Raw genomic sequence first — 23,460 nt, 5'->3', positions numbered from 1 at the left:
AACAACAGATCAAGTTCAGGATCTAGTCTCTGTCGGTGCATTTCACTACCTTGACTGGCAACTGGAGGAAATGGAAATCGCACCACGACTCCACATGAATTTATCAAGATGACACAAAATATACAGTGTTTTGGTTTACCGAGGGCACAATACAAGCTAGAACCATTATTGTTACTGTAAAGTAACTTTAATTCCATGTATGTAACTGTGTGTCAGTGTCATACAAAGCAACAAGTCCCTTATAAATCAGCAGTGGTTGTTTTATTCCAGTTTTCAGAACAACAGAAAAATGTCCAGGTTTCTACCCTGTCAACTAGAGTTCCTCTTCTTTAGTGAACATGATGATGATGTGTTTTCATCACATGACAGGTGATCACAGTCGTCCTCAGTCTGTGTGTTTGGCTCAATAAACTATAAAACACAGAGGCCACAAAACTCCACCACACTTCATCCTCTTTGTGTACTGTAAACTTTTCATGTGTGTGTGTGTGTGTGTGTTAGAACGGGTTGATGCGGACTCCTGTTCCCAGTGGGGAGAAGGGGTTAACTTTAGCCCACATGAGTGCATCATTGAGGGAGATTGCCGATTTACCATCCTCCAACACAAACACTGGACCCTGAACAAGAACAGAGATAAACATCAGTGTGACAACTTGTCAACATCATCGCATGAACAAAACACACAAACACACACCTGTATCCTGTGTCCAGTGAAGCACGACAGCTGAGCATCCGAGTGGCTCGGCAGGTTGGAGCCTGTCACATAATCGGCTCCACACAAGACCAACGCAGCTGAGATCACACAAACATAGAATTATGACACTTTATATGTTACACCTGTTTCACTCTCTAGTCTCTCTATATGTAATTTGGGAGTAATTGAGTACTCCATCCCTATTGACTACACTGAGATATGCTAAGGAGACTGAAGTTAAACGAGTTTACCTGAGTCTGTGGGCTGGATCCTCCTCTGGAGGCAGCTGAACTCTTCCTTCTGACGCTCCGATGGAGGACTGCTGCAAATGGAAACAGACAAATGTTCAAACAGTGTAGATTTCATGGTAGCTTTAGCATCTTCAGCGCCACTTATGTGCAGCGTGAATACAACAGTGTTTTATTGTCATTCTTAAACATGTTTTCACGTGACAAGAATAAAATGTCCCTTCTTTTTATGGTTTATATTGTTTATATGCTCCAAATGGCCCAATTTACTTGGATGAGCCAGGTGGTTACATGAGAATTAAACCTGTGTCAGGTCGATATTGTAGTGGTTGGATGGGTAAAACACCAGACTTTCATGCTGAGGAGTTTAATTCCCACATGCATGATCATTACCTGAAGCTACAACGTTAATTTAAGTACGGCAATGACAAGTGATATGTCAGTACAGTCTCTGTGTTTATGACAACCGGAGTTCATGATGCATGTAGGTACAGTATTTCTGGAAAACATTTATATGAGAGGGTAAAAAACACCATGGACAGTGAAATGTGCTGCAGTCTTCTAGGGGGAAAGCAGCATGTCTGACGTGACAGATGCTAATGAAGCTGTGCAGCCATCTTATCCCCTTTTTCATCACTCAGAGGAGAATCAGACATCTCTCCAGTATTGCCATGGTAACTGACATGGGCTGAGATTAGCTCTGATTACAGAGGAGCAGGTGAAGAGCTCCACCGTGTTCATCATTTCCACTGAGTGGATGAGAAAGAGGAGTCACATGGAGTCACTGTCTTCCTTTAAACCACACATCATGCTGATGTTCAGATGAAACTCTAACAACATAATCTGTGAGTTTATATCTGTGTGTGTGTGTGTGTGTGTGTGTGTGTGTGTGTGTGTGTTTTTGTGTGACCCACTTGCTGTTGCTCTGTGTGCAGGCCCTCCAGGCATCCAGCTCCACTGACAGCTGCTCAATCTTCAGAGGGACACAAACCTCCCTCCGCTTCAGCAGCTGACTGAAATTTTGAAACAGACGAGTCAGATGCGCAACAGTGAGGCAGACGGGGCATCGTCAATATTCCTCGACACTGTTTAATAAAAGATTCTGTGATCATATCCACCTGGTATATTCGTAGAGTGCAGGTACAATGCTGGAGTACTGTCTTCTAATTGCCAGCAGACCTCCGATATAACCACACAGGATCAACAGCTCACTGCGGACTCTACACTCGCACGCACAAACACACACACACACACACACACACACGATCATGTATACTCGGTAAAAACATATCGTAATTGATTAAGACAAATATTAATTGTCTATACATCTATCACCAGCCTGTCAGCAGGCACTGAAGACATCACAGATGGCTGTTGACAGGCTGGTGTCACAGTAATAAATGGCTTTACTCAGTCAGCTTGGCCATGATGAGGCGGTCGGTCCGGATGTAACTCATCATGTCCAGGATTGGCTGAACACTGTCCACCGTCCAATCAGATCCAGTCAACTGTTCTGGTGAGAAGGAGCATTAAAAGAGACTCTATAATTTGTGTCACAAAGATGCATGAGCTTAAATCTCTGCATCTAGACAATCACATGTACAGTATATGTGGATATGATATATGTTTTAGTTAATACAGAGTCTGCCAAGTTCAGACTCCTATACTTCCAACTATCCAATCCAATCCATGTTATTTATAAAGCACAATTTAAATAAACACAAAGGTTTCCAAAGTGGTGTACAGTAAAATAAAAACCATAAAACATAATAAAAAGACAAAATATTAAAGATAAAAGACACAATAAAACATAATAAATAAACAGACTGTCCACCCCAGATAAAGTATCTGTGCACATAAAATCAACAAGTGTGAAAAGCCCCAGAAAAAGGGTGGGTTTTAAGAAGAGTTTTAAAACTATGACAAATGAATCTCAAGTCTCCTCTAGATGTGAAGCACACTGCTGCTGCTCATAGTGATTTATATTTATATCCACTGCTTTTGAAATGTTTTGGTGCAGAACCTCACAGAAGCAGCATCGTTGCTGCTAAATTTCCACATGAAAAAAATCAAAACTTAATAAGCTGATGTAATAACAGTATTGGGATGAAAATAGTTTCAGTTCAATTCCCACTGTTGGTGCAAAATGCATTCTGGGATGCTCAGCTATCCCCAGTGCACGCACTCACGACATGTCAGCCATGGACATATCAGTGTTTTCATATTTGCCCATGTGCAGTCATGAGGTGATGTCGCAGAGATAAAACAGCAGTATACGGTGGCACACAGACACACACGGTGACCAACGGGTGTCAGTACCTTTGACGTGCTCTATCCCTGTGTGCAGAGCGGCCTCTGGCTCCGAGCTCAGCAGGTAATACTGAACAGCTGAGAACAGCTCTCCTTCAGACGTCGCTGCCTCTGCCAAGGCCTTACACTCCTCTGTGGAGGGGAGACCGCACTGGAAGACACACAACAGCTGTGACCACTCACATCTTCGCTTATGTTTATATCACTGACGGGTTAATCAAAGATGTGTCTACTCACCCGTTCATGTAACTGATTGATCTCAGCGGCACTTCCTGGGTAAAATGCGCACAGCTTAGCCAATAAGATGGAGTTGTCGGGAATAATTTGTAGCATGTCAGCTGACACTTCCCTGAAAAGTGAAGACAGTAGTGAGAAATACTGGGTGTTGTCAGGGCTGCCCCACTCAGTGACAGGTGACAAGAAGCAGCTGCTGAGACTGAGGGGACGCAGGTGAGCGTGACAGGTGTATGCAGGCCCAGCTGAAAGAGAGTGTTGTGTGTCCTGAGTTGACTGGCCAGTAAGGTCAGAGGTCGGCTTGATGAGGTGGTCTCTGGTCAGACAGCTGGACACAGTCAGCGTATTGAAGTCAGTCAGCTGATTATAGTCAACGAGCTAGACGCGGCCCGTCTGCTGAAGCTGAACCGGACCGGTGAGAGTCTGTACCGCTTCCAAGCTTCACAGGAAAACAGTAGATAGAGTAGAACGGTAATAGACACACTTATTACACACATTCATGGACGCACCAAGTGGGTGAGGTCATGTATTTCCTCGCCAAGAGCTCAAGGCAGTACATAGTGCTCTGATTGGCTGCCTCTCCCAGGACGATGCCCACACACGCAGCCAACTCCAGCTCATTCCCTCGGATCAGACTGGACATAGCCAACTACAGATACAACACACACACACACACACACATGTCAGCCACATGTTAGCATTATGCATAGCAAAGGCTAAAGTATAGATAAGGTATCAAATACAAATTGAGGGTTGTACCTGGACATTGTCCACAGTCAGATGACAACATGCTGCCAGGACAGAGCAGCCGTCCTGGAAGTACCACTCAGCGAGCTCCGCACACACCTGATGGAGGAGACTGGACGAAGAGGAGGCGGGTCAACCACACACACAGTTTACAGATATTCTGGCCCTCACATTACAGTTTTGTGTGTGTGTGTTTTTGTTTATACTGTACCTCTGGTACTGTTGTATGCTGTCCACATCATTACTCGTGTGGTTGACCTGCGAGCTCTGAGGTACACGGATGTTGCCTTCGCATGCTCCCTTGAAATAAGAGATATGACATTACTTGAATGACTTCTGATCCGTTATTGTCCAAGTGTTTTCCTTCTCTCTGTCTTTGTACCTGTGCTATCAGTACAGCCTCCAGCAGCTGTCCTCTACTCGTGAAGAAGGTTACGAGTTTTTTGATGTCTCCTGTAGCAATGCAGTATGGGATAGCGTCATCATTATCCTCAGCCATCAGCTGCTCCGCTCTCCTGCAACATGAGCACGTTCTGATACGTCAGATTCTGGTGTAGTGATAAATATGCAGCACAGACAGATTCGTTTTGGCTCACACAACTGAAACTGTCACAGCGGGTTTCATGGTACATCTAAACTCTGACATGTTTACAACAGGCGGAAAGTCACTCGAAACATTTCATTCACAGTTCGAAACCTAGTCAGTTTTGTCAGTTAATTGGCCAGCGCCACCAAAATGAAACGTTGCTTTGTTATTGTTTGAGCCAGACTGGTCAAAATGTACCTGGATGAACCTTTGATCATCTTTACAGTAGACTGCATTAACACTACAAGCTCTGATCTATGTGGACATCCTGTCCCCTAAAAACCCAAAAGATCAAGTCTTTACACCTTTACACCTAAACAAGGACTCAGATAAACAACCTGAAGTCCATGCAGAAGACCATAACAGTATATCATAAAGCCTTTGTTAGGACCAATAATTATCTCTTATGGTGTGGGATTATATTCATACGATAAAGTTGAATGAAGTATTGGAAGTATGTAGGAATATTGATATGGTTTTGACTGTACTCTACCAGTGCTGCTTATGCTCAAACATTTAGGACTTTGGGTATTTGTAGTTTTCGTCCTTTATTCTTTTTTTTTTTTTTTTACTTTGTTTACCTCTGCATCAGTTTCTTCCAGTATCTCATGGAAACTCCTGGAGCCACAGCTAACGCCTTCTCCCACTGAAAGAGATACAAGACCCTCTTTATTTTAAATGTAATGTCATCAATATCATGTTCTCTGTGACGATAGAAAAACAGCTTTTTTTGTGGCTGACAGGTTTATGTGAGGACCAGATGTTTCTCTCCATGACCTCCTCAGACTCCTCTACACCTGGCTTCTGGATCTGCAGCTGTTGCATGCAGTTGTATCCTGCCACTGCAGCGGCTCTCCTCTCTATCAAAAGGCCTGTAGCTTCCAAATATGTTTTTGGGTATGGCAACTGGAGCATGAAACTGGATTCTCTGCCTCCATGATGACAGAGCCAGAATGAATATACTGATACAACATCAGTGTTTTGAGATCTGATGTAAATCTTGTTTGGTCTGGGGCCTTTCAGTAAACAAGCTTTCATTTGCATCTGGCACACCTTGTATACAGTGATCACAAAATAAAAGCCGGCCGGTGATTCAAATAAATATCAAAACAGTGTAAGTCAGAGACAGGATCAGTGTCAACACAGCAAACAAAGTATCGCATGATGTTTCCTCTATACCTGTCCCAGCTCCACCATCAATTCACAGTAGCGTTGGATCTGTCCCAGTCTCAGATGGATATCCGCTGCCTCTTTCAGCCTCTCCTCTTTACTGGGAGCTCCGATGCCTCCTCCAAACTTAGACATCTTGACTATTGTCAGCTCCTGGGCTTCAGACTGGAGGAAAATTAAAAAACAAAAAAACAAAAATATTAGCTGACGGTAGAGCTAACTTGCCTTAACATTTAAACTGCACATTTTCTGATATTAATGGGATTAGTGGTGGTGGTGGAGGTGGTTTTGTTGATTAAAATTAATTCTCAGAGCAGCTACTTCCAAACACTGGAGGTAGCTGGTTATCAAGTCAACTTCAGTATAAAAGCAAAACAAGAGTTAACATTTTAGCTGTGGAGACAGCTGTTGGTGTAAAGAAAAGAAAGTTTAAGGTTTCTTCAAGACTAGAAAGTGAACAGCTGCTAATGCTAATATTAGCTACATAGCTGTTGTATGTATCCAGGTTATTTTTCAAGATCTTTTTTAGATAAAGGAAGGAAATCCAGATACATAAAGATTCAATCATGAAATAATATCTGGTGTCATGTAGTCTGAGTAGCATATTTGGTTGATACTACATACTTCATGTTTCTAACATGTTGAATGACAATATAATAAAATACAATAAACTGAATTGAGCTGAGCTGAACTGAATGTAGGGTAAAATATAACTAACAATAAGATAATAGTTCTTGGCGGTATCAGCTGTCTCTTCCTGACTGTATAAACCATGAGCATTAATTAGCAGGCTAACAGCATTATTTCTTAGGATATGTGATCACCTCTACTTGAATGAAGTCTTTCATCTGTCAAGATTATCTCACATGGGGTGGAGCTTGGAGACGTTTGTGTTGCTAATGGTATCTCTGGAGGTGAGAGCAACTTACTGTCTTAAACTTGAGCAGGTGCTTCATGTGCATCACTCCTTTGCTGTAGCTTGCTGGAAGCAGCGAGTCGTCCTGACCATTGATGACTGACACCAGGTCCCACAGGTTACTGCTGCCTCCTGGAGGCTGGCATATGACAAAGGACACACAGACAGCGGGGTTCATAAACACACGCAAACACACACACAGCACATACACCATGCACACTCACACAAAGAAAACAATCTTCCGCTGTGTACGCATCACCGTTTACAAATTGTGTGCCACACATGAGACAAAGCGTCGCACTGACTATGAAAGGTGAAGGCCATTACACACTGCTGTCAATCTGATATGTGCATACAAATCAATACTACAAATACATCAATAATACTAACTCCAAAACATTCCCCCACATCACCCCAGTCCGTAGGATCCCTGCGCTGACTCCCTATCCTGACAAGAATTGATTGTAAAACCCTTTTAACTGTCTATAAAGCATGAAATGGTTCCTCTCCAAATTATATCACAGCGCTCCTCAATCCATATACTCCATGATGTCTCAGGTTATGATCCAGTGGTCTCCTTGTCATCCCACGAATCAAAATCAAATCAGGTGAATCAGCATTTAGTTTTCACGTCCCCAAAAAGTGGAATTCCCTCCCTCACAATATTTGAAGTGCCCCAACCATCGTTATTTCATAAACAGAGTCAAAACATTTCTTTTTGCACTCACAGGCCAGTCTCCAGCCACTGGTGTATTTAGCTGATTGTATATCTGTGTAATACTGTATATTCGCTCTGTTTATATGTATTTTTATATTTTTGCATTTTGCTTAGCTTATTATTTGTGTATCTATGTTGTGAAGCACACTGAGTTGTCTCTGACAGGAAATCTGCTATATAAATAATAAAGTGTCGTCTTCTTCTTCTTCAAATGTGTACATGTATTTTTCTGTGCTGCTGCTGGTGTAACAGAGAACAACAAAAACAACACTTTCTATGATTCTTCAGGTTCCCACTTTTCCTCTTCTCATGTGTTTTATTTGGAGTGTTGATCCATAAGAAGACATATTGTGGCTTTAAGATCAAAAAGTCATTTCAGTGTCATTTTACAACTCCTTTCTCAGGCTTCTCTTTGGAGCTCAAGTGGCATGAACAGGTCAGTGAGCTGGTCAAGGCTCTGAGTCTCTTTTCTAAATAGGTAGGAAGGTGGATGTATGGATGGATGGACAGATGGTTAGAGAGTTATCAAGGTATCACACTGAATAATGGACCATGTTATGACACAACATCACCACTGATAGAGAAGCACTCGGAGTGTAATTACCGAGAAGCACTCAGAGAACCAGCGCAGCTTCTTGGCCCTGATGTCTGTGCTCAGCTTGTCCAGCTCCTGTTTTATATCTCGAGACACTTTACCACAGAGCAGTGGAGGAGAGCCGGGAACCATGGCTGTGTCTGCAGACATACAACCAGCACAGGCAGATGAGCACACAGAACAACACACCTGACAGCAGAAGACACCAGGAGTCTGCTCTCACCTGTGTTTCCTATGATCTTCTCCCACGGCTGGTCGGTGAGGATGTTCAGCAGCAGGGGTGAGATGAGCGGAGTGAGAGACCACAGCCTCACCGTGCTGTCTCTGCTGCAGCTGGCCATGGTGAACGGACGGCTGTGGTGGCACGTCAAACCTGCAGACACACACACACACGGATTGGTTCTTGGGTCTAACAATATGGAAGCTCTGCATGGGAAAATATGTAGGATGTGAACATTTCACACAGAATAAGAGATTGTATCACAGTAACGCAGCCATGTGTTCGTACACAACATGACTCTGTGTGAAGGATACTATAGAGCAGGCATCACCAAATGCCGGCCCTTGGTCTGGACCCGCATCGAGTGCTGGTTTTATCCAGATCTGTGACCAATCTCTGATAAATTAATGAGAATATATAATTCTCCTGGAGACAGCAGGCGCAGCGAGATGTTAACCCTGTGCGGCCCGGCCAGTGCGCCACAGAGAGAAAGAGAAAGGAGACGGAGTGATGACAGCATGGCCTACTAGATGAATGGCACTGACGCCAAGACAAGATTCAAAATACTAACAGGGCAGTCGCATGCCCATTTCTCTCACTAAGGGTGTTTTCACACATACTGGTGCAGGCCAAGGGTGCAGGCCCAAAGTTCAACTGAGCCGATCTAAACACTGCCTGTGTGAAAACACCCTAAATTAATTCGCCTGGGACTCTTTTTATTTATAGTTAAATAGCTAGTTGTTTACTGTACAAGTGCCATACAAGTGCACTATGTTAAAAGTTTCCTGCGTTGAAAATTGACAATAAATATGAAAATGTACGTTGCTAATTTTATTTAATGGACATAGGGGTAGGCTATAAGACACAATTTGGACTTAATCAGGTTCAGACCTTAAGCTTGGACAAAGGTTTAGTAACTGGACGTCATTGAATTTTAATTGAATACCCCTGCTGTAGAGTGTAGAGTCAACACGGCTCTGAATATGTTTGCAGTGAACGTGTGTTGTTCACAGTGACACAAACACACCGTTTGGTCAGTGTGACCTCTAAACCAACTGAGTGTGATTCAGTATCTATGTGAGTTTACATTGCATTGTATGTCATAAGAGTCAACATCGTGTATCTGCAGCATGTTGTTCTGTGACCGCCTCACCATACACATCAGCTCCGTGGTCGTAGGCTGTGTCCAGACATGTGCCGTCTCTCGTGTCCCACACTTTGATTGTGTAATCCCAAGAACCTACAACATCACACAACATGTTACGATGATAATCATCCATAGTCCATTACTGTATATACATGTTTAACCTCCTGTGTTCATCATCATGAAGTTTATTCACACACACAACACATAATTTGTGTGAATCAGGTCTCCCATTGAAGCTACCAAAAGCTTATTGCGGGAGCCTGGATACATATAACACAAAACAATACAGCATGTACAAGACTACAATACACACGAAACATTAACAGTATAAATACACACACATACACACAATAAAGCACGTACAAAACTAACAATACAGTACATGAAACATTAACAGACAACGTGGACCCCAAGCGTACCAACAGAAGGTTTTCATAACATGTAGATAAAAGCAGATGATTATAAAATTTACATTCAATTTACTATGGTTCAGATGTTCAATGGTTGCAATTTATATATATATAAACTAAGTAATTTAATTTTTAGCTTTTTCTTGAAAATGGAGATGGACGTCTCCACCCTCAAGCTCTCATCTAGCTCGTTCCAGATCTGCGGTCCTCTGCATGCAAAAGACAGTCTCGTTCTTTTTAATCTTCTTTTTTTCCCAGTAATTAGATGTTTTTTCCTGGTATCATACGCATGCCAAGGGCCGCAGACTGGAACAAGCTCACACAATCTGTGGTTGGTTTTATGGATAATTTGATGCATCACACAGGCATTGTGAAATACATTAATTTCAGTTAACCGGAGGAGACCGAAGCGATGAAATAGAGGTCTTGTGGGGGCATTGAACTCGGACCACGACACAGCTCGAATTATCTTTTTTTGAAGGCTTTCTAATCTTTTCAAATAGCTAGGGTAGGTGTTGCACCAAATGACATTACAGTAGTTAATGTGTGGCACAAACAGAGTTTTGTATAGAGTAAGTAGTGTAGTTAAAGGAAAATAATGTCTTATTTTAAAGAAGAGCCCGACATATTTAGCTAGATTGGATATTATATGCTCTATATGATGTTTAAAATTTAAGGACTCCTCAATGTGGACCCCGAGGAACTTAGTAGAGCTCACTCTGTGTAATTCTTCATCACTTATTTTAAGATGTAAGTGAGCTTCTGATGCCTTTTTATTAGAGTTAAACACAATATAATTGGTCTTACTTATATTAAGAGATAACCTATTGCACTTAAACCAGATATCTATTTTCTGTAATTCAGTATTTAGTATTTCCTGTAGTTCAGATGTGTTGGTGTGAGAAAAAAACAAATTGGTATCATCAGCAAAAATGATCTTATGGAATATTTCAGAAGAATTAACAAAATCATTAATATAAATAATAAAAAGTAATGGCCCTAAAATTGATCCCTGGGGGACCCCATTTATGACATCCTTGTTCTGTGATTTTTGATTGTTTATTTTCACGTACTGTTGTCTACCATAAAGATAGCTTTTAAACCAGTTATGCGCCGTTCCCCTAATGCCATAATGGTGCAACTTTCCCAGTAAAATATTAAAGTCTACTGTATCGAAAGCTTTCGATAGGTCCAAGAAGATGCCTACTCCACAATCTCCCCGTTCAACAGCATCGTTAACCTTTTCAATGAGGTCTAGAATAGCCATACAAGTTGAGCTCTTTTTTCTGAAGCCATACTGCGAGCTGGAAAGAACATGCAGCTTATCAAGGTATTCACTTAATCTATTATACACCACTCTCTCCAGTACTTTGGAGAGTGTTGGTAAAACAGAAATTGGACGATAATTACTTATATTATTTTTGTCTCCTGATTTGTAAATTGGAATAATTCTTGCAATTTTAGTCATTTTTGGCACAACACCATGAAGAAGCGATAAATTAATGCAATGTGCTAGTGGTAGTACAATGAGATCTGTGACTGCTATCAAGATTTTGCTACATATACCATCGGCCCCTGCTGTATGTGTATTCTTCATGTTTTTGATAATTTTTTTAAGTTCAGTCGTATCAGTGGGTTTCATAAAAAAAGAGTGCACATAGTGGCCTGAAAGGTAGTTTCTATAGGAATTTCCCTGAGGATGCCTGGTTCTATTGGCAAGTTCTTGACCAATAGAGGCAAAGTAGTTATTAAAACTATCAGTAAGCAGAGGTAGATTTCTATTCGCTGTATCTGGAAGCACTAGAGACGTAGAGCTGTTGTGTGTAAAAACGGCTAAATCCTTTAATCCTCTCCCCTTTATTCTTTAGTCTTTTCTGAACAACTACATCGATTGTAAATAATTAAAAATATAATTAACACACACTGATGTTGTTGCAGTTTCCTACAGCTGCCACTAGATGTTCCCACAGAGCTGTTTTTCTGCCCTTGACAGTGTCTATAGGAGTCAAGATGATGTCATTTTAGGATCTCTGTCTAACAGGTAACGGTCTTGGGGGACGTTTGAACAGCTCACATCCACCTGGTTCTCCACCGCAGCTGATCTGTCGTCTCTGCTCTGTTTTACAACAGCACGCTGACCATTACACAGCTGATAGAGGGATGGTCTGTGGACTCACCCGAGATGAGCAGGTAAGGAATCTCCGTGTTCCACATCAGTCCTCTGACCGGAGCCGTGTGACCACTCAGCACGTTGATACACGCGTCCTGTGTGTAGTCCCATATACGAACAGTGCTGCAGACACACAAGGATTCATTACAGGACCAAACCTCATTTTCTCTTTCATGTATAATGCAGGTATATTCACATTTAATAAACCATTACTCCTGATGTTAAACAGAGCAGCCAAATAAACCTTTCATCTGAAATAACTAAAGAGTTAAAGTGAGCTCTGATCCTGACATTTCAAATGAGCTATTAACACTTTGGTCATTAGATAATAATAACAAACAATAAGATGCCATGAATTTAGTTTGGGAAAGAAACACTGATGTTAACTAGCGTCATTCAGACTTTTTATACTTTTTATTTTTTGTGTCACTTGTTACAGCAGTGAAACTGAATCTTCATCAATAAAATTCATTAAAATCCAATGTGTGATTTAGTGTCGCCTAATTTCTTTGAGAATCTAAGTTGTTGTTGTTTTTTCAGCCCGCATGCATTTTTGCTGCCTTCATGATCCCCTTGAATAGACTATTCAATCTGTGTCTCTTTTCCTTTTCATGTCCCTCACTTTCTCCAGGAATGTCTGCTACCTTAGTCTGGATCTCTTAAGTCTGGTTCGCCTGAGTCTGGATCACTTAAGTCTGGATCCACTTCTGGAAACAGTTTGTGCCTGTGTGTGAACGTTGTAAACAGTGTGTGGGACATTGAGGTCTGTGTGAAGGTCCTGACCCGTCATCTGATCCAGAACACAGGATCCCCTCTCTGAGTGGAGACCAGCGGACATGAAACACTTTAGCCAGGTGTCCAGTGAAGACCTTCAGAGGCTGGTCAGAGCTGGTGGCCAGATAGTAGACCCGCACGTTTTTGTCCTCACAGCCTGTTGCTATCATGTCCCTGCAGAGATGGCAGGTGAGACAGATGTTAGACATAAACATGAACCGAGGACAGACTTATTCTTGTGTTTTTCACCCAAATCAGTCTCTCTCTGTACAAATTATCTTAAATAAAAGCAGTTATTATGGTAACTGTGGTGTCAGGTGAGGTCTTACTTGTTGTTCTGGCTCCAGTCACAACCAAACACAGCTGCAGGATGTTTGTACTTGTGGAGGATTTTACCATCAATGGTCCGAATGATACTGTGAAACAACAGAAAAAAGTTCAGATTGACTGTGATGGACAAATCTAAGACTTTGATTTTTTTTTTTTAAAAGAAGAAACTCCACCTCACCAAAAGCCATCTCCACTACAGGTGGCGATCCTCTTCGAGTCCTTATGGCTCCAGGAGATACAGAAGATCCCGTTCTTCCCATGCTGAAGGAGGACAGAGTGGAGACACTGATTTATCATCACATCATCTTATATCTCTGTAAACAGCTATTTACCTACAGGATGGAGTAATATTAATGAGGAGGAAGAAGAGGAGAATGCTGGACTACAACAGCACAGGGCAATGACAATCAGATTGACTGTGTTGTTACTGAGTTTCTGGATGAAACAGACTCTATTTTCTTTTATCACATTAACAGAAATAGGTTGATTTCTTAAACATTAACGAGTCAAGTCTGCCTTTTGGTTTGCACTGAGGACAAAACCCAGATGAAGACGCCTGTGTGTGAAATCGTAGCTCTGTCCGTCTTTAATGTACAGTATGTGTTCGGTGATTCAGTCTGTTTAGTAACCTCATTAAAGCGAGTGATGATTTTTCCCTTCCTCACATCCCAGATGAACGCTCCGCTACGAGACGTCGCCCCCGCAATACAGTTAAGGTCTCCTTCAAAACACACAGAGACAGAGAGGTTAGCAACCTTTAACATGAGATGTGTGTGAGAGTGTATATGTGTGTGCGTGTGACGGTACCTGGAGCCCAGGACAGGGAGTAGATGACCCCCTCGTTGCCAGGCGACGTGTAAACAGCTGTGAGCGTGTTTGTGTCCCAGATCTTGATGGTTCCATCAAAACTGGCGGTGGCCAGGAGGTTCGGATCGTCTGGTTTAAACTTACAGTCGAAGATAGTTTCCACGTGACCCTGGAACAGCAGAAGAAACCGGTCATCAGGGTCTAGTACTCTGCACTGGTCTGGTCTCTGGAGTGTGTGGGTGGGTGGATGTGTGTGTGTATGTGTGTGTAAAATACCAAGTCCCTGAGAAAGTCCCACTTCTTGGCCCCCATGTTGTACAGTCCCACTCCTCCATCCATGAAGCAACACACAGCGTGGCCCGGGGGCAAAGAGAAGGACCGGTTCTGGGACAGGGTGGGTGGCGGCACCGCCTCGCTGGTGGAGCTGGTGTGCTGACTCTTACTGGGAGAGCTGGAGCTGGAAGCTGCAGAGAGAGAGAGAGAGAGAGAGGAGGAACATCCTGACACCTGACCAGAGAGCTGAGACACACACACACACACACACACACACACACACACAACACACAGTTTGGACCATTTACCCTTCTTGGAGAGAGGAGAGTGGAGGACATGTAGAGCATGAAATCCAGTCTTCTTCAGTTTGAAGCTGTCCAGGGGAGTGGACCGGGACACGTTCCACACCCTCAACACCCCGACTTGGGAGTCTGAAAGGGAAAAGTCACCGTCAGCTGGACACATCACGAATTCTGTAGTCTTTATGAGAGTTTTGGCTGACCTTCTCTGTACAATCGTAGATGGGAACACTGGTATTGTTTTCTTTATAAGGCCACCCTGTGTGACTTGCCCCCTTATTTATGTTCTCTCTTGGCTCCTAAAGTCAACACCAAAAGCTGTAGTCTCAGGCACGATAGATTGATAATGTATGCTATTCCTCGTACGCAGAAAGTGTCTTCAGAAGAAGAAGAAGAATTCGCACCCCCATCCGAGTCATCTTAAATTGGATTATCTCCCAAGTATGGCAGATTTTAAAGCTAGGATCAAGGACTATTTGACTACTGCGTGCACATGTTCTCTCACCAAACGCAGCTGGTGATTATACTGTAATGATGAGATTTGCCAAACTGTTTTAGCTGTTTTTATGTTTGTTTTGCTGTTGTTTTTCAAGTGTGTACTTCATGTGGACCTACTGTGCTGCTCTCTTGGCCAGGACCCCCTTGCAAAAGAGATTCCGAATCTCAATGGGATTATTCTTGGTTAAATAAAGGTTAAATAAAGATAGAAAATAAAAATCAAGAAGACGTATGCTGTATCAGCAGTACATCTACAGCCTGCGACACACACACACACACACACACACACACACACACACACACACACACGTTTACCTCCAGTAATGAACATCCCAGGAGCAGAGGGGACCCAGGCTAGACACTGAACTGATGCAGCAGCCGATGGGAAGCAGAAGGTCGTGATACAGGTCAAGGCCTCACTGTCCAGTAGTCTGATCCCATTATGGAGGTTTGACACTGGGAGATAAAGAACACGTCTGTTTATCAATATCATCATTATCAAACACTGGCAGTGAAAGTTTTTGTGTATGACAGCTACGTTATTTTGAATCACACAACCACGTAAGTCCTGGTCATGAAGTTAGTGCTGTGTCTGTATCTGACCTAGTAAATAGGCAGTGGACAGAAGATCCCACTCCAGAGCGCTGACTGGGTCCTCTTCATCTGTGCCCTCCAGAGCCTCTGGTCGCAGCACGTGCTTTTGGCTTTTACTCCCTGAACAGGCAAGAAAGAGGTTAATGAAGGTGCGTTTATGGTAATAGTTTAAAAAGTGTGTTTAGAGGTGCAGTTTATAGGTTCTGCTGAGGAAATGTGGGGAGTTCGACATGTTCAGTGGTTCCAGGAAATAATCGGACACTTCGCTTTATTCTGCTGTAGTTTAAAATCTGAAAGGATGACACTCAATAATCAGGGATGCAAACGGGTCAGGACCAAAAAAGAGAGGAATTTCCCGGGGGGGTTCACCATTAACAAATAATTACATTACAATATCATGGAAAAGTCAATTTCCAGTAGTTCAACCCCAACCAAGTATTGAGTGCATATAGATGGACATAGTTTTCAGAAGGCCAACATTTCTAGATTAAAATACTTAAAAAAAAATTCCTTTGCAATATTTCCATTTTGGAGATACTGATTTTTAGGTCTTCACTGAATGTTAGTCATAATTATTACTATTAAAATAAACGGAATAAATAAAGACATGGGATGTTTCATTCAGTGTGTAATAGACATATAGGCCTATATAATGTGTTAGTTTCACTTTAATTGAACACATTCTACATCGCGGAGGCGACGTCTTTCCTTCACCTCTGAAACGGGGCAGAGCTCCGTGGAGACACCTGCCTGACACAGCAACGTAGGGAACCGTGCATGTCCGCGGTGCACAGCTCCACGGGGGGAAAACGGCGTCGCCGTCGCACCGACTGCATGCGGATACGCGCCGCTTTAATGAGCGCACATGTCGCGTCTACATTGGAGGTCGGCTGTTATCAGTATAATCAGAGACCATGAATGAGTTCGCCTCAGTTTCACGTGATTGTCACTGTCAGCCTGTTAGAAAAACATTTTACTGACCCCAGCTGAGACGCTGAGACCCCCCCCTCCCTCCCTCCCAAAAACAAAAACTCTTCGGATCTGAACGATTCACACAAGTCACCTAATTGGTCATGAAAAAAGCGAGTTTCGCTTTTCGGCGCGCTGTTTGCATCCCTGAATAATATCATGATTTCATGATCCTTCAGACCTTTAATCCAAGTCTTTGTAGGACTCACTTCAGAAGCTTCCATCTTTAGCTTCAGTCTCTGCAGCCTGAATATTTGACTTGACAGGAAGTGCTTATGAACTTTTATCTTCAAGTCTCTCCACAGATGGTCTATGTGGTTTAGATCTGAGACACTCAGGGACAGTCAGAGACTTCAGGTCACAGTTTGGAGAGTCTGAAGACTTAGTTAATCAGAGATACAGATTGTAACTTTTTGAACTAATAATTAATTGATTGACAATTTCTAATTCATGTCTGTGTGTTACTGACAATAGACGGACATACATGTAACGCTTATCCATTTCAAATGGAATCTACATTAAAATAAAGTTAAGTGTCTGAATACTTCCCATGTCACTCACTGTACATATAATAGTTGACTGAGAGTGTGAGTCTCCTCCACATGATGACTGTGCTGTAGGTCACGTTTGAGTGTGTCCATCTTTACCTGGCTGAAACACAGACAAACTTCCGTCTGTGTGTCCAAACACCAGCTTGCCCTTCTTGGTGGGGTGCCATCTGAACAAACAGATGTCAGACAGGAAGGAGTGAGCTTCTTTGTGCACCGTGAGCCCGGGGTCAGGGTCTCCATACGCCCAGATGTACAACGGACCACGCTGCGAGACGAACGCCACTCCGTCGGCTGAGTTCCAGCACCAGCTTACAGATGCAGGGACTCCTGTAAAAGCAGAGGAGACGCTGTGAAACCCCAGAGACGGACGGGGTGGCGACAGAGTCAGTACCACTCGACGCAGGTCATCCATCTACCTTTAGTGTTGTCCAGTCGTGCCACAGCCTTTTGTTCTGCTACGTTCCACACGATGAGCAGGTTGTCGGCAGAGGCAGATGCAAACAGATCAGGGTTGTCAGGACACCAGCTGATGGCTGTGATGGTCTTCTTGTGCTCTGACATGATGGATCGCAACTTAAACTCATTGTATTGCTGGTCCAACTACAACAAGAGAACAGTAGAGAGAGCAGACAATAAAAAACAGTGACATCTTTTGGTTTGCTCATGATCGAGACTTCGACTCAGAGTACATGGGATTTTAGACTTTAGTTCCAGTCCTGTTATGTGGGCTCATAATTTGTGGAAAGCACAAATACATCATTCTCCGTTATACAGTGCTGCTTGAAAGTTTATGAACCCCTTGAGTAGTTCTGTTGTTTTACCATGATTTTCTTATTCTATCATCGCCAGTTTTTACATATGAAATGTCAGGTTTGTGTTTATGAATTAACTCCATGTACTTGTTTTGAGGGAACTGTGTGAGTAGCCAGCAGAGTACGTGAAACATGGTATCAGATTATGTGCAAAAGTAAGTGAACCCCAGCTGCATTGGTAAAATCAAGTAGGTAATAGACTGGAGGCTCAAGTGATCAGTTAAGCAGACCAATCAAATATGACATCCTTAGAAAAGGTTTTGAGCAGCACTGATTAAAAGAGAGAGGAAACCAACAAAACTCCTGTCGTGCCAATCACCGTAACTCCGGCCGGAATTCAAAATTTTCACCAGGAGGCACCAGAAAAATTATGAATCAGATAAAAGCCAACCCACACATCATCTCCACTGAGAGTTGCAGACAACCTCTCTGACAGCATCTGGGATAAATGTACATGTGTCAACAATCAGGCGAAAAATGAATAGACATGGCACTCATGGAAGAGTTGCTACTGTAGAAGGAAGCCTCTGCTCTCAAGAAAGAACAAAGTTGTCCATTTAAACTCACGCTTGGACAAACCAGAGTCCTCCTGGACGTCCACTCTCTGGACAGATGAGTCCAAAATTGAATTATTTGGCCACACTCACAGGCATTTGGAGGGTTCAAAAACTTTCCACGCAGCACCATACTATATGTCTCTAGCTCATTCTGGGTGTCGTGAGTTTGAGCTGATTCACAAGAAAAATAGATGAATAAATAATAATGATAAACCAACATCAAACAAACCACCACTACAACACAAATACTCACACTGGTAATTCACCTGGTAAATGTATATGGCCAGAGTAGCACAATAGGCAAAGCGGTCTCCACTAGCAGCACACACATCTTTGTTCCAGGGCTGACAGCCTGCTGCCAGCAAGCCCACCTGCTTCACTTTGACCATCCTCACCTGGAGACAAACAAAACAAATATACTCTATTACAACCTGCTGTAAGACTACTGTAGTGATTATGACTTCATCCATCCACAAACATAGAACAGAACATCCACAAATTGTTTTGTAAATTAACGAATAGAAATTGATTCACTAATGTCTTTGTAGATTGTAAATGCCTTCACATACACCTGTCATACATTTGCATTTCTTTCCCCAGCAATGAGCTTATGGTCTCTCTTTTTTTATCAATAAAAACTGCTGAACTGATCTGTACAAAACTTTGAGGAGCGATAAGACCCTAACCCATCTACCGTTGAAGGATAGTTCATCCAGGCAGTGTTTATGAGATTCCTCGACAGTGTGAGACATTATTTGACAGTTTCATCAGTTTCTCAGGAGCTGGAACAACTACTTTGACAAAATAATGTTGTCAGCCTATGAGTTTGTTTAATTTGGTGCAGATCCAGGCAATAATCCAGACATTTGACTGTTTGGCCCATGGCAGAAGGATCCAACCAAACAACCTGCACAACAGAATTACATTGACACGACTCGATCCAGTGTTTATCGCAGAGCTGTTGTAAGAAACTTTATTCTAGGATACGTCTCCTACAACCAGGGTAACACGTCTCTGCTGAACAGTGGATCCACAGGTGTGTGACATAAGGTGATTAAAGAGAGAGGATTGAATTAATCTGTGCTGTGATTGGCTGGTGCTTAGCGACTAACTGGTCACTGTAACCGTGAGGAAGTGACGGGAGACCCAGCATGCAACACGTCTAAGATGTGGTACTGTCCTCTCACTGTGACGCTCCAACACGTTTTCACAAGAGAACTCATTAAGACACCCTGAAGAAATGTCTTGTATTTTGTCCTGGTTAATCGTCTTATTTGTACTAATTAGTTAGTTAGTATTAGTTTGGTAGCTCTTCACATTTTGAACCAGATACCAGATTAGAAACACAAATACATAGATCCATGAACCTACAGGAAGCTGTGAGACACATGCTATGTTTTAATCTTTTGAACTTTAATAATTAAATGTTTTTCAGGCATCATCTGGGATTATCTATAAAGATCCAGTTCACCTAAATCCTAGAGGAGATGAAGACCTGAAATGGTGAATACTAAAGACTGAGATTTCCTGTTAAAGGTGATCACATGTTGATCAGTTGTCCTGTCACATCTTCCTGTAAGGTGCAAATTGGCTGATTTACATATAAATTTCTTTTTGATTACATAATGGTGAGATAATGGGAACACTAATGATATGCAGCTGTCACAGTAATGACTGACCAGCACTTTGATGGAGGAAGGTGTGATCCCATATTAACCTTTTAGCTCTATATGTCAATGAGTTGAAATGATGACGCCCAGAGGAGGTTAAATTAAATCTACTGACAGTGACAACACCTATGTTATTTTTCATTCTGTTCCTGATTACTATTTGACTTGAGGCTGAACAGTAACACATCAAACACCTGATTGATTAAATGACTCCATGGGCATCAACAGATCTCTTTTACTGGGGTACGGCCTCCAGTACAAATGAGCTGAGCCCTAGTATTAATGTCATATAGGCGGTACACTTTAATGCTTAAAAAATAAGCAAAGTCAGTTCAGGCTGAGTTGTACCCCGTTTAATGGCTAGTAACGCTCCTGAATGACTCTGAATCCGGTTGTAGATTATTTGCCTTGTGTTTTTTTAATTACACAAGTTATTTAATTAAAAACATGTCCATCAGTGCTGTCTGCTGTCTCTGCAGATGTGACAGTTCACCTCTAACATGGGCTAGGTCCTAAGAGGCCGAATGTCTCAGCCTGAAGTCCAGACTCACTGAAACAGAAACATACAGCCCTTCTGTGGTAAAGTAAAAAAAATAAAAAATAAAAACTAACCATTGTTTCCCCTACCAGTGTACAGGCCTGGCAGCCACCAGGCCATCAACACCCACCACCGAGCCAACAACAAGCCATTTTTAAATATATGCTGGCACACTGACACAGCTACTTTATGAGCGTCCACGCTAAACTATCACACATTCATTAATATCAACGGGCTACTGATGATGATGAACAACTCACGTTTGTTTTGAATCATTGACGAGCGCAGAATGTATTGCGCGGACTGGCCTTCTGCTAGGGCAAAAAAAAGAAGAAAAGATTACAGAAACACAAACATTTATCTAATAATTATTGATTCTACTGATCCAGTGACATGGTTGATACAGTCTGTATTTCCAGCCATGCAAATAGCCTCATGCTGTGAATGGTAGAGTTGGTGTTTGGATGCAAACAGTAAATGTTATATAGACTACTAGTCTGGACTCACTAAAGGTCTGTTGATGAAAGATGGCAGCAATGTAAGATACCCTCTCCACAATATTGTGGGGAGGTGTCTGAACTGGTTGGCTCAGTTATGTTGACTTATCAGTGAAACACTACCTAAATAACCGCACTGTCCTGTTATCCAGCATGTACAACCCCTGCACCTGTGAATTACCCCCTGGGCATTTCCTGTTTCAACATGTCAATATACAGTATCTGCCATGCAAAAAGGTCTATTTACACCTAATATGTTCCCAAGGGACCACTCCTGCTTATGTCAGCAGTAGGTGGTCCCTGCAGTGTAGGCTACTGGAGTTCACCTTAATGAGCTGAGGTGTTGAAATTCCTGAAAAAAACAGCAATTTACATTTACTCAGTGTCTCAATTTAGCCCGTGTGGGACTGAGCCACTGGGGTAGTGAGAGGCAGGCAGTAAAAAGTAATGTTAATAAACATGGTGGGCCTGCAGTCCAATTTAGGTTACCACGAGAATCTTATAAGAAATGTGGGGTGTGCAATATCATTTCCATTTCACATAAAGGTGGCAACCCCCTATGTCACCTGCTGCATCTCTTCTTGGGTTTACCTCATCATAATAACACAGCCATGTTGTTCTCATGTGAACCCGCCAGAGAAACTAAGGTAAACACAGAGGGTTGGGGGGGGGCTGATATTGATGAATAACCAATCAAAACACCCGCTGAATCAATAAGTTGATCAGCGACTAGAGCTAATTAAGGAGGCGCTTAGGGCTGGAGCTGCAGCTATATGAACCTGAGCCGGTGTCTGTCGGTCTCCTCCGTCTGTTTCCTGGTCTATTTGAGGATCGTGTAGACTGTAGACCCATCAACAGGTCTGAGCCGTGTGAGGCGGTCTGACGTAACGCACCGTAGCAGATGTTCCCCGGTTGAGCGGCTTGGAGCGGCCGCTGGTGTGTCTGTGTGTGTGTTTGTATGTGAGAGAGTATGTGTGTGCGTCTCTGTGCATGTTCCCTCTCGCTGTCTCTCTCTCTCTCACACACACGCACACACACACGCGCGCGCACATAGGAACACGGTGTATGTTTTTTTTCTCTTACCGTCAGGTGTCGGCTGGCTCGTGCACGGTGGTGGTGGACAGCTCCCAGGTGCTGAAATTTGCCCCGATCACCGTCCTTATCGCGTGAGGTGGGTCTTAAAAAATCGACATCGGTGATTGGTCCGTAGGATTGTTCATCTTGATCAGTCATTGGCTGTGCAGACTGTCGTCCAGGCCGCTTTCCTCGAGCTATCCTAGATGGTTGCTCTGACTCTGAGACCCCCCCTCCCGAGGATCTGGAGTCGGTTTCTCACTCTCGGACCTCCACCTGAACCACACATCCACTTTAACCTGAGTGACCTCCATCTGAACCCATATCCCCCTGACCTGACCCATAACCTCAGCTGAACGACTGAACCGTACCTTCTTACTGAGCCCCACCTCCACCTGACCCTTAACCTCACCTGAACCTGAATATGTCCTTCATCCAAAACTTAGCCTACTTCTATCTGAAACTAACCAACCTAATCTGCATTTGACCTCCAGTTTACCATAAAATAAGAGTGGCTTAGATCACTTTATTAGCCTATAAGAAACTACAGCTGCATGATTCACACAGGACATAACCATTGCACACAGACAGTGCAAAAAACAACAGGGCTATAATGAACAAGGAACAAAGGGTCAACAAAATTCAACACAAATGTGAAGTGCACATATCTAAATAGTATATTTTAGATGTGTGCACTTAACACTTGTGTTGAATTTTCTTAATATAATATGCAATACTGAACATGTCCATTGCTTCTCTTGTAACAAATAAAATGTATTATTAAAACAATCTATTGCATTTCTAACATCTGTAACATTTGCCTGGTGCTAACAGCTGGTAGTCCTGGTAGTGTATGATGTGCATGTAGAATCAGGTAAAGTCTGAGTCTATGAATGCGGACATTAGAGAATACTATAGTAATCAGCCCCTGTATGAACATTTTCCTCAGGATTTAAATGTCCCATCAGTGGATTAGGCAGTATATCCTTGTCTATAGGTCATAAATCCCCAACACAACCTTGCTATTAATCTTTAACCCATTTGAGTTGCTT

At 42.7% G+C, this 23,460-nt stretch overlaps 1 protein-coding gene across 4 annotated transcripts; it reads right to left on the bottom strand.

The window, feature by feature from the left end:
- Positions 1-242: 242 nt before the first annotated feature.
- On the bottom strand, positions 243-22,512 carry wdr17 (WD repeat domain 17). Of its 4 annotated transcripts, XM_085779510.1 has the most exons (33): positions 22,418-22,503; positions 21,098-21,148; positions 18,896-19,024; positions 17,677-17,860; positions 17,357-17,587; positions 15,750-15,860; positions 15,462-15,602; positions 14,658-14,780; positions 14,353-14,540; positions 14,077-14,245; positions 13,899-13,990; positions 13,448-13,530; positions 13,269-13,355; positions 12,949-13,113; positions 12,173-12,288; positions 9,592-9,678; positions 8,442-8,591; positions 8,228-8,358; positions 6,919-7,044; positions 5,999-6,154; positions 5,401-5,465; positions 4,616-4,748; positions 4,445-4,533; positions 4,246-4,345; positions 3,996-4,135; positions 3,490-3,601; positions 3,262-3,403; positions 2,353-2,455; positions 2,061-2,162; positions 1,857-1,955; positions 946-1,016; positions 695-792; positions 243-617 (listed from the first exon to the last, which is right to left on the bottom strand). In XM_085779510.1, exons 3-33 carry the CDS (start codon positions 19,016-19,018, stop codon positions 498-500), a joined length of 3,837 nt encoding a protein of 1,278 aa, XP_085635636.1. In that variant the 5' UTR covers positions 19,019-19,024; positions 21,098-21,148; positions 22,418-22,503; the 3' UTR covers positions 243-497. The 4 variants fall into 4 exon arrangements, with proteins under 4 accessions (XP_085635636.1, XP_085635617.1, XP_085635644.1 ...); XM_085779491.1 differs by lacking the exon at positions 21,098-21,148 and having other exon boundaries at positions 22,418-22,512; XM_085779502.1 differs by lacking the exon at positions 21,098-21,148 and having other exon boundaries at positions 364-617; positions 946-1,013; positions 22,418-22,512.
- Positions 22,513-23,460: the final 948 nt, after the last annotated feature.

Source organism: Trachurus japonicus, chromosome 1 (assembly GCF_045865225.1).
Source record: "Trachurus japonicus isolate A0001 chromosome 1, Traja_1.0".
In the NCBI taxonomy this organism is placed as follows: Eukaryota; Metazoa; Chordata; class Actinopteri; order Carangiformes; family Carangidae; genus Trachurus; species Trachurus japonicus.
This window is presented reverse-complemented; position numbering and strand designations above follow the sequence as displayed.